Genomic DNA, 11,769 nt, shown 5'->3' with positions numbered 1-11,769 from the left:
ATTTAAACATAACATGACAACATTTGTACAATGTAACTGATGTACAGATTCATATCTTTCTCTCTGTTTTTCTCTCTCTTTTTTATTTATTTATTTTAGTTTAGTTTTCAGCTCATTGTTCTTTTCTCATTAGTATTCTGATGGCATTGAACATATTGCTAATACATTTTGTATATTGTATACAAAGTTGTATGTCATAAACATGTCATCTCTGTATGTTTAGCAAAAAAAATTAATATTAATAATAAAATATAATAAAATAAAGTAGACTGAGCTATAAGCATGTCCCAGCCAGTTTCTTTGCTATTTGGGGTCCCCTGGAAACATTTCCGTTGTGGTCTGTGCTATTTGCAGCGCGTTTCAGTATTTGGTTGTGTTGTGAGTATTTGGAGCACACATGTGTTGTGAAACTGATGAAGATCTTTTCTTAATTTGCGGGTGTTTCTCTATTTGCATGTATTTTCTTCAGTTGCAGCGCGTTGAGCTCTCTCGGCCACCATAATAAATACCTAGATGATGCACTTAATTAACCGAAAAACAAAGTGTGGAATGTTGGACATATCATGCACTCAAATGTCACAGCTTTTCTTACATACCAGAGAGGGAGGGGCTGATGTTAAATGACAAAATAACCTTACAACATTTATACACTAGATTCTAGATTGTAGAGTAGGCCTACAGAGTGCATGAGTGCATAGTGTATGGTTTGAAACAACAAGAGGTTAATGATCTAATTATCATTATGACAGAATTTTCATGGGTAAACTATTCCTTTAAAGTTAAATTAAAATAATCTGTTTTATGGTTATCATTTTCCCAATGGCAGAGGGGAGGAGTCATGTTCAGAGAGAGCATGTGTTTCCAGAACCGTTTCCCTCTCTCTTTTCTCTCTTTTCTCTCACGACTCAGCTGTCCGTTTCTCGCTCACGCACGGTCGCCTGTGGAGGCGAGGCAGAGCCAGAGATGAGCGGAGTCAATTAGACGAGCAGCAATGTGTGTGTGTGTATGTGTGTGTGTGAATCTCAGAGAAAGATGTGGAACAGTATGGCACTGCAGATGCCGGCATTCCCTCAGTGAGAATGCTTCCATAGGGACAAGGACAGCTGTGGAATAGCATCAGGGGTGTTAACGAGCCTTATCACACACACACACACACACACACACACACACACACACACACACACACACACATACTAATTAATGCACTTTTACATTATGGCATACAAAACCTAGTGAACTGCCTACATCATAAATGTGCTTCCAATATGAAGGCTGTTCCAAAAGGTAGGCAGTATAATTAGGACTATGTCATTTTAGCCAAATTCTAAGGCAACATTACATGTATCCTTTGTGGAAAGGGAATCCCGAAAACTAAATTTCATGAGGGCAGAGTAAATGACCAATGTAAATTCTAAATAAATGTATATTTTATTCTGTACTGAAAAGTATCAATACAAACAATTATGTGTAATTAAATGTAATTAAGTGTATTTTTCTCCACAATATTTGTGTTTTATGCATTTTTATGGTAATTACAGAATTGTGCTGTTAGCTTAGCAACATGCTAATGTCAAACTACTGAAATCAATGCGATTTGTGTGAGGAGCCATTTTTGTATGGAGTTGCTGCCTGTGTAAAGCATTTCAAATCGGTAATGTCACCTTAAAAGGCAGCTGCCTATGTGGGCAGTAACGGCAGGAATGCAGCTACTGATTTAGCTGATTCTGAATATGAACTACATTTTGTGTTGTAACTGTATTCAATTCCCATGACACACATGGAAACACACAGAATGAGCATAATTCTCACTGACCTCCACTGCATCCCAGAGGAAAAATGTTATTGCTCTTATAGTTCAGGAGACTTAATTGAATTCTCAGTTATGTTTTCTCGAATATCTACTTTGCCTCAGATGTCTCTCTAAAATGACTTTTTTCGCCTAAATAATAATAATAATAAAATAATTATCAATGAGAAATTTGTTGACATACAGTAAGCGTACAGGGATAAAATAGAGATAATTGGATAATAAAGATAATAATTAGAGAGACATAAATTAATGTAGGTGCAAAACCCTATAGTTCAAATTGAAATCGAAGACTTTCGAAGACTTGGCAAATCTAAGCACAGTTTGAGACTTTGTTCAGATCTCTTCTAAAACTTGAGAGGAAAAAATCTCCATTTGATGTCCGCATGAAATCAAAATTGACCCTATTTACTTTGTTAGCACATTACCCATGGTGAAGTTTCTTTTGTCTTTGTAATCCTTAGTCAAAATCAAAAAAATTGCTTGGAATGGCGTTCCTTCTCTGATGACGTAAGTTGTACCACTTGGGCAGAACACCCTTAACCACTCCTCTCCAATTGTCAGTCTGCTGTGAACCAGATTATGATGAGGAGGTAAGCTAAAATCAAGCTCCGCCCTCTATTTATTCTCATTCAGTTTCACTCGAAAATGTCACAATATTGTAAAGTCGTTCACAACTTCTGGTTCACAGACTTTAAGTGCATTATTGTCTAAAATAAACAACTGAGACATTAAAGATTTCTCATTTGTGATTTTTCTTTTCTTACTCATGATTCTTTACACATTCAGGCAGAAAAAGGCGTTCAAGTTTTTCCAAGTTCTCTTTTGTTTTATTTTACAGGCCACAAGATGAGCAGATACATCATTTAAAAAAAGAAATAAAACTGATATTTGCTTGTCAAAAAATATTATACAATTTTCTCAATACAGATTTTTGTACAGCATGAAACAGAAATGAACTGTAATAGAATCATGATCTTGTAATATAGATAAATGAGATACAGGAGCTCCATACCGTCATCCACAAGCCCAACTTTATATCCAATAAATATAAACTGTGCATATTATATTATGAATAGCCAGGCATTGTAAATACCAGGGCACAATTTCAATTCATTTTCATATCATATCAGGTACGTCACTGTGCTCCACACACACACATACACACTCTCACACACATATGAAGCTGAGCACTGAAGCAGACGTGGGCCAGCAATCAAAATCACAGTTGGATAACAACAGATTCCTGGCCACCTCGAAAAGAACATAAAGATGGGAATGAAAGCGGATAAAGACAGGGCTCATTGTCCTTGGCAGAAAAGAGAGACAGTGAGAAAGACGGATGGCTATCTGATCGGGCTGTGTGAGAAACACTGTAGAGAGCCACTTGACATTTGGCCTGATTCAAACAGCTCTGCTGAGAGAAGCTACTCTGACAGGCTCTCTCTCTCATGCATACACACACCATCTCTATCTTTTTCTTTCAAGCAACCTAGTGCCGTCCTTTTCAACTCACTCTCTGTCAGCTTCCTTTATCTTTTTTAACCGCCCTCTCTATTTCTCTCTCCATGTATGTTTTTCCTCATCAAAATTTAAGCAGAACAAAAAGCTGCATCCAAGTCATGTATCTGTGGAGAAAGCACCTGGCAGTACGCAACATCAATAATGGTAGACAAAAGCAAATAAAGAGACAAAGAGTGGACAAAATAACCTGAAACACTAAACACAATATAAATATTGAAGACATAATAAGAGTTCTTCCACAAATTCAGTACTTGTTGGAGTTCTAAAGGAAAAGACTTCTCCAATTATTTAATAATGAAGGAGGTGGAATCTACTCTTTGTGCTCCAGAACTTTATAAATTCAAGAATGTTCCGATTTGGTGATTGGCCATGGAGAGGGACTTTATCCTAGCAGCCATGAAACCACTCTTGAATTTGTTTAGTAGTGTGCATGGAGCAATTATAATCCTGTAATTATGAAACACTGCAGTGTGAACAGTGCTTACAGTCTAATTCGAGAAAATGCCTATTGTGGAGACTTTGTCAGAGAGGTGCTGTTTCATATAGCCTTCAATTTGTGATGCTGTACTTTGTACGTTTTCTATCCTCAGAGAGCTCTGACTTGTGACCTCTGTTTGTCTTTGCGAATGCAGTTTTACTATGTTTGGCATATGCTATCATTATTTTTGATCCTGACTCCCTTGACAAAACAAAATAATTTAGCAATTTTTGACATGGATGCATCAGCAATTTACGTACGGACTATTCAGCTTTGAAAGCCTGTTAGTTGTCTCACGTTGCTTCGAAACGTCTCATATCAAAGTGCAAACTGTCAGGCCTCTTTTATACCTGACATGTTTTGTAATTGGCAATCAAATTAATAGACTCTCCTTTGTAGCTATATTCATACTGGTCCTATTCCATGTGGTGTTTCCATTACTTTGTCCACCCCTATCTAGTGGCCATAATAGGATATTGGAACTTGGATCTTCAATGTATGCATAAATGTGCCATATATGTTTCCTTCAACCTTACCAAGCCATGGTATAATTAGAGTCTTTCCCTATGAATCCTTGGTGTTACATTACATTCAGAATGAGAAAATACACACTTGCACTTAATTACTTGAGTCTGGAGATCACTGGATAAGGGCAATATGATAGAGGAAGTCTGCAAAGAGAAGATAGCACCCATTTTTTGCTTTGCTGACTGAATTAATCAGCATGCAGTTCACTAGTGTAGGACACAAAAGCTCTGGAAGATGGTGGAATTGTCATTCTGTAAAGTTATGACCTCAAACCAGATTCTTTCTGCAACCTTGAGGTAGCGCTACCATCAAATAGTTACTTAGTCAAGTTAGGCAAGCTTTAATTCATTAAGGATAAATTTCCAAATTTCAGCTCTGTATTAAATTAACACAGTTAATGAGGGTTGACAAAGATTCAATTTTGATCAATCATCATTGATTACCTAGCGTAACACTGCAGACAGATAATGAAGAATGCTATTGTAGCCAAAATAAAGCCAATGCATTGGCTGAAGACAGTGAAAGGCTGTAGTAAGTAGCTAGGCCGAGGTAAACCAGGAAAGAGCTCTGCACAGGATGTGCGGTAGTGTTGGATCGTTCCTTATTTCATTACAGGGAAAGCTTTATAAATTCACAGAATGGAGAGGAAGGGGGCATAGTGATAATATTTGCATTTCTCCTTTTCCCCCTTTATCTCTCTATCTCTGCCCTCCCTACCTCTTTCTAATACCCCCTCCCCCGGCCCCCCACTTACTTCAGAGTGACTTTAATCATCACTTTCGCCAAAACACATTAAGCCGTTGTGTGTCCGGGGGAAAAACAGCCCTGCGCACTCCAAGCATCACATTCTATTTGCAACAATGATGCATAGCTGGTGCATTACTTTGGAGATTAAAAAGGATATGCTGAATATCAATAGAGTGTGTCTGATGGATGACTGTCCTGGCCCACAATAAAGGGACATCCAATAGACCTCCTTGGGAGGAGGTGCGTACATTTACCAATGAAAAGCTGCTCCACACTCAGACGCTCATACACCCGCACACATTGACAAATGCACAAATGACAGCACAGACACTCAGACAGCTATAGCAACTGCTCAATCCTGTACTCATGTTTAGTAAAACAACACCAACGCTTAATTATTTATTTACTTTTTTGTTCAGGAAGGATAACAAAGTCGTTTGCATACATTAAACCCAGGCCAGCGGACAATGTGATTCCTCCCAGGTCGCGGGGTGGTCGTTACAGCATTGGAATGGATGGCGATGTAAAGTGCTTCAAAGTGATGAATTGAGCACAAACCGAAGGACATGAACCACAGAAAGGACTGTTAGGGTGCTATGACATTATTCCACAGCAGGGTAAATGGAGTGGGGGGGCTTAATTTTAAGAGGATGGGTAGGGGATAATTCCAGAATCTGACATCACCAAAAGGGAATCTTGGTCAATTTGTTCATTCGAGTTCCCAACTTGACCTGCTGCCCTTCAGAAGGCTGTATGGTTGAATGTTTGCCTATATGTAGGTTCTCAATGCCCCCACAGTTCACCCAGGCACCCAACTCTGGCTGTTGTGTGATTGTTGAGGTCCTGCAAAAACCCCCATTCCCATCCCCATTCCCAAACCCATTCCCATGCCAACGCCCTGTGATAGCGACCCATCAAAGTTAAAGTCCATTCCTTCTGTTGAGTCCATGAAGTCATTCAGGAGGATGGATTCAACATCGCAATCCAGACTGCTCTGGTGCACATCCATTTCCAGCTCAGACTGCAACCGGTTGTGAGGATCTTGGTGATGGTTAGCTTGGTGGTTGCCATGGTAATTAGGATTCTGTGAAGTGTGGTGGTAATACCCCTGCCAGGGTTCTGTCATGCCCTGATGGAGGTGGGAACCTGGGTAGGACTGATGGCGAGGATGGGGGGCTGAAGCCAAGCGACAGGGGTCTTGGGGTACATCCAAGACACTGGCAGGGTTAGGAGGCAGGGCAGTGGAAGGGAGGTGAGCTCGTGACCCATAAAGGCTGGGTGATTTGTGGTTGTAGGGTTGCAACATGTCATTGTTCACCCTGGGAGAAAGGTCTGGTTGTCTGGAGTTGCTGTGTTGCAGGTGATTGTGCATGTGGTTGGGATTGGGACTAGCATTGAGTTTGTGGTCATGAGACTGAACATAGTCATGGCCACGGTGGTGTTTGTGGTGATTGTAGTCAAGACCTGGGTGATGCTTATTATGAGCTTGATTGGGATTATGATGATGGCTTGGGTTTTGCTCGTGAGTTACTCCATGGCCATTGTGTAGGCTTTGACTGGAATTGCGATTGTGGCCATGCTCTGGATTATGATTGTGATTCTGGCTGTGATTGTGGCTCTGATTGTGGCCGTGAGAGTGCACAGCGCTGTTAGATTGTGACATAAGTGAATGGGACGCTCCTCCTTGCCCCACAACCATGTCCTTACCACAGTATTGTGGCCCTCCAGCAAGTAGACTTTCAAGGGCATTGTTCTCTGAGTATGCCCTAAGGGCACGCTGGAAGCTGGTAGGCTTGTTTTCCTGAATCGTCTGCATAGGCGTATGATGCCTAAGCATGCCCATGGATGGTTGGCCATAGACTGTTCCACAGTAGGAGGTCTCTCCTTTGGGTCCAGGGCCAAAGTGATAGCCATTGCGCTTAAGCGGTAGAGGCTGAGAGTAGCCCTCTTCCAAGCTGATGGCTCCAGTTAGATCAGCTAGGTGCGGGAGCTCGACAGATGGACAATGTCCACCTGTTCCCAGGGCTGGAGATCTTGTGCTGGTGGGGCTAGGGTATAGTCGTGGGGAGGCAGAGCAGGATAGTCCTCCTTCCTCTGGTTCATCAGGTTCTGTCTCAGCCAGAATAGGAGACAAGCATCCACTTAATGTTGAAGCAGAGGAACTTGTTCTGGAGTGGAGGTCTGTCCAGGCATCAAACTCTTCACCCCCAACTCCCATTACTCCCTTACCCGCTGGGCTTCCATGTTCCGGCGATCCTTGTATTCCAGGTCCTCCAAGCTCTCTGCCCATTCCCACAGCTCCCACTCTCTTCTTGCTGACTCGGCCTCGGCTCTTCAGGTACTTAGTTCCGTTGTCCATGGAAACAGCTCGTCTGCGGGGTCCTTTACCCATTTTTCCACCCTCTGGGTTAAGCATCCACCAGGAACTTTTTCCTGTTCCCTCATTTTGAACACGGATGAAGCGAGTATGTAGGGAGAGGTTGTGTCTGATGGAGTTCTGTAGATATAAAACAGGAAGAAATAAGATTGAGGCATTAGTGATTTTGAATTGAGGATTGGTAGTATTGTGTGTCTTAAACTTATGTAGAAAATTACGATATTTAAACACCCTTTTTTTAGGCTAATGCCCCCTGGTAGATAAGAGAGACTGAGCAGGGAGCCTCTGTTATATTAAACATATATTAAAACTATGTATTGTATAAACTAATTAAATGTAGTGTTACATTTTAGGCCTGACCTATAATAACATACTGCACCATATATTTACATACTTTATAATAGGAATACACCCCGATACTGCGCTCGTGTACTAGTACTCATACTCATTCAAATGCCCCGATACCATGCAGCATATACAGTACAGTGCAGAAGCAAACAGTGAACAGAATGGATATATCAGAGAAGGATGTCTATGAATTAAATGTATTGAATTAATAGAATGTTAAACAAATGAAATATTTACTCCTATATAGCTGCTGTGCACGAGCTGATATACAAAACACTGAGTGGATTGAGCGTGCAACGGCACAGACACGCATGCTTGCCGAGCATACATCCCTTTGAATGTGAATGTAAACACAAATATAAAACGCATATGTAACAGTATATTGGATCCATGCATTCGGATCCATGCATGCATAAAGGGACACCAGATTAATAAACCTGCTGCTGTGTTTTTAATGTTAATCAAACAACAAAGGACAAATAAATCACTCACTGCTCTTGACTAAATTACTTTTGTAACTTTAATAAAGATTTGTCCATATTTCATTTATACAGTGAAGACTATGCTGTGTTATTTTACATTTGATTACTTCTAAAAAAAAATCTGTACCTGAAAACTGCTGTTAAACCTATGCCTGAAAACCTGAAAAGCACTGTTTATTTCATTTGTACCTTTTTTCAATTTATTTTATTTGTGCTAATTGTAATTGGATGATTTGTTCTTGTTTTGTCATTGACTGTTTACTTGTCTTTAATAATGTTTTAAATGAACAATTCTACATTAATTAGTTTTTTTCTGTAGTATCAAAATTGTAATAGAGAATTGTGATGTATCACTGGTATCTAAACATTTGAACCACTTACCCAATCAGGCCAGTAAAAAGCAGCTCTAAATATGCACTGTGCTATTAAATATGTGCTGTGCTATCAGATAAAATATGATAGAGCAATAGAATGAACAGTGAAAGTAACAAAGGCTTGTACAATACATTTTAACTTGCAATTAAGCATGAAAATAACTGAAGGAAATATATTTTTGCTAAACAAATTAAATCAACAAATATAATTCATATAATGCCGGATTCTCTACTTAATATATTTAAAAATCACAAATGCAGTGAAAATACAGGTATCAGTATTGGTATCGATGAGTACCAAAAATGTAAGTATCGGTATCTACCTAGTTCTGGAAAAAGTGGTAGCGGTGCATCCCTATTTATTATGATACATACATTACAGAGCCAAAGTAATCATTGACAATGTACAGAATCATTGTTTAATGCATATATTTACACTTTTTGCACAAATTAAACAGTAATTGGACACCCCCACTGCTGAAGACCCCTGAACTATGGTGTATTAAAAATATTATTCTAAGAAATTTTTAATGGTAGGCTATATACAGTACGTTTTTTTTTTTTTTTTTTTAAGGTGTATTCAAAAGCATTGTTCAAATCAACAGGTATTCTCACAAGAATTATACAAGTTCCTATAAAAACTCATTGCAGGAAGAGGTGAAACCCCTCTTGGCTGCTCAGGCAAATCAATACTGTAAGCAGACCAGCTCCTGCACGGCACACGCTTTCTCTGACTCACGCTGCAGCTAGCCAAGCCAAGTCCACACGCACATCAAACCGTAGTCAAGGTTACCCAAATGAATCACACGTGGCAACCTGATCACAGACGCCTCTATCGATTGCAGTCTTGGGGAAATATGAGGGAAAGCCAGAGAGTGAGACGAGAAAGCGAGAACGAGGCGTGATTTTGGCACACTAGCGATCCTGGAGAAGCACCAGACAAAGGAAACAAAAACCAGAGAGAGAGAAAGACTTTAGTGATACAGATGCAGCAGAGAAATGCATCTTTTTATTTGGTGTACAACAACAATGGAGTCAATAATGTAAATGATAGTTACTGTCTCGGATGTGAATTGGTCAATACATTGTTCCAGCAGTGCAATATAGCAACTATGATGAAACACTTGTTCACATAGCTGTTGTGTATATTACTGCACAGAACTTACAGAAGCCCTTTATTAATCTCTGTTATTTCACATGACTATGTCTTCTGGATTTAATAAATACAATTTTAATGAAATTATGTGGATTTAATTTTATTATGCAGTTTAATAAACCAATAAGACGCTCAAGGCTGTGCAATATTGTAAACAAAGTCAGTCACATTTATAAAAAGTCACAGCAAATGCTTTTCTCAAAACATTCCGCTGTGCATCATGTCTATTCATGCAATTCATATATTCACAACATAGCAAGGTCTCCCATACCTTATAGCTTCATTATTTCAGAGTAAAGATTGCACTCCATGTTATCCACTACCTTTTCACATGAATAGCAGAATTCAAAGATATTTATTAAATAATGTTTACGTGTTATAAAATTCTGTTGCAATCAAACGTTTTTATTGATTATGTTTCTACTGAGGTTGGAATGGATTCCTTTGAAAATAGCTATTTTTTGATTAGCTGGAGAGAATGATGCACTAGGCTTACAGGACATCATAAGGTAAGAAAGACATACAAAAAGAATGAGGCCAACAACTCTGAGACAGTAAAGCATCAATACTCAGAAAAGACTGGAACAGCATGTTCCTACCTATCCCTGAAAAAAGCAACAGGGCCAAATCCCTGTTCTGCTTCTCCATGTTGCATGCTCTTGTCACAGCACCCTTGTGCTCACACCATGGTCATGCCTAAAATGTATGGGACCTGGGACAATATTTATGGTTGACCCCCTTTCCCCAGGTGCAATGAATAGGCTAATGAATGGGTCCCAGGATAATCTTCCATCCCTGACAATGGGTCAGGAAAGCATCATTCAAAGAACTCAGTTCTCAGTTTCTCTTTCTTCAGCAGGAAAACCATAATCTGTCCATCAAATTCTCAACATTACCAGCAATCCATGTAATGTGTTGACATGTGTACACACAACTCGTAGTGCGAGCTTCACTCCTTACAAACAGACACCATATATCCCTCTTAAAGCAACATAGCCTTTTCACACCCTACTTCACTCAAATTCCCTCGTTCTCACACTCATTCATCTCTTTCCCTGTGTCCCGCATCTGTTTATCACTCTCTTTTCACTCGCTCTCCATCCCGCAACAAATCACACCACTAATTTCATTCACCTGCTCTGACTGAAAAAAAACAATTCAAATAAGACAAAATAAATCTACTTCCTGTCCCTCAGTCATCCACAATACAATTACGCTTCAAGTGCGTCTATCAGCCCATCTATACTCCATAATCCCCCATCGCACCCCTTACGGAAAGCAGCCTCTTGTTTTCCGTAGTGATTCTGAGAACCATTACCGCTCACATGAGTGGTCAGATATCAGTCGCTGAAAAGAGCCAATTACCTTGGCAAAATTTACACTACAGCTGGATATCGACTGTAAAGCAGTCTAATCTTGGAGAGCGTGCTGTTTCAGTGTCACCTCACACCTGAGGGGCTAATTCTTCTCCCAACACCAGTGGCAGATTTGCTGCTTTTTGCGCCGCTCCCTTTCAGAGCGGTGAGAAATTGGATAAGCAAGATGTATTTACGTCCCCTCACCCCCCAGGAAGGGGCTTTATTCTCCATCGGTTATTCTGCCAAATTACACGAGCCCCCGTGCTGGTGAAAGAGCCAGATGCTTCCTGGGCCGACTTAATCAAAGCCAAATTGAAGCACGGTGTCACGAGTGGGAACTGCGTGCCGAAACGACCTGTGCGAGGTGATCTGAGCGCGACGCCCCTGACAGCTCCGGCAAAGCACGCTCTGTTGCAGGGGTAACCATGACTACTGTGGAAACGGGAAGAGAGGAGCTATGTGCGAGAAGCGGGGGGAAGAGAGAGGCAGATGCCGTTTGATGCTGCAGGTAAACTGCAAACAGCCTTTCATCTCTGACAGTCAGACGACTCGCCCAACTCGCAAGAGAGCTTCAATCATAAGCAGTCACA

The 11,769-nt window shown here is 40.3% G+C and overlaps 1 protein-coding gene across 2 annotated transcripts in view; it reads right to left on the bottom strand.

The window, feature by feature from the left end:
- Positions 1-2,613: 2,613 nt before the first annotated feature.
- The window catches only part of foxo6b (forkhead box O6 b), a 32,497-nt gene continuing 23,341 nt past the window's right edge, over positions 2,614-11,769 (bottom strand). Inside the window, exon 2 of one of the 2 annotated variants that reach the window (XM_084423639.1) lies at positions 2,614-7,581. In XM_084423639.1, coding sequence (XP_084279765.1) covers positions 5,884-7,581 — 1,698 coding nt within the window. In that variant the 3' untranslated portion in view covers positions 2,614-5,883. The remainder of the gene's footprint in view (positions 7,582-11,769) is intronic. The other variant, XM_084423640.1, reaches the window with a different exon arrangement.

This window comes from Rutilus rutilus, assembly GCF_951802725.1.
Source record: "Rutilus rutilus genome assembly, chromosome: 11".
In the NCBI taxonomy this organism is placed as follows: Eukaryota; Metazoa; Chordata; class Actinopteri; order Cypriniformes; family Leuciscidae; genus Rutilus; species Rutilus rutilus.
This window is presented reverse-complemented; position numbering and strand designations above follow the sequence as displayed.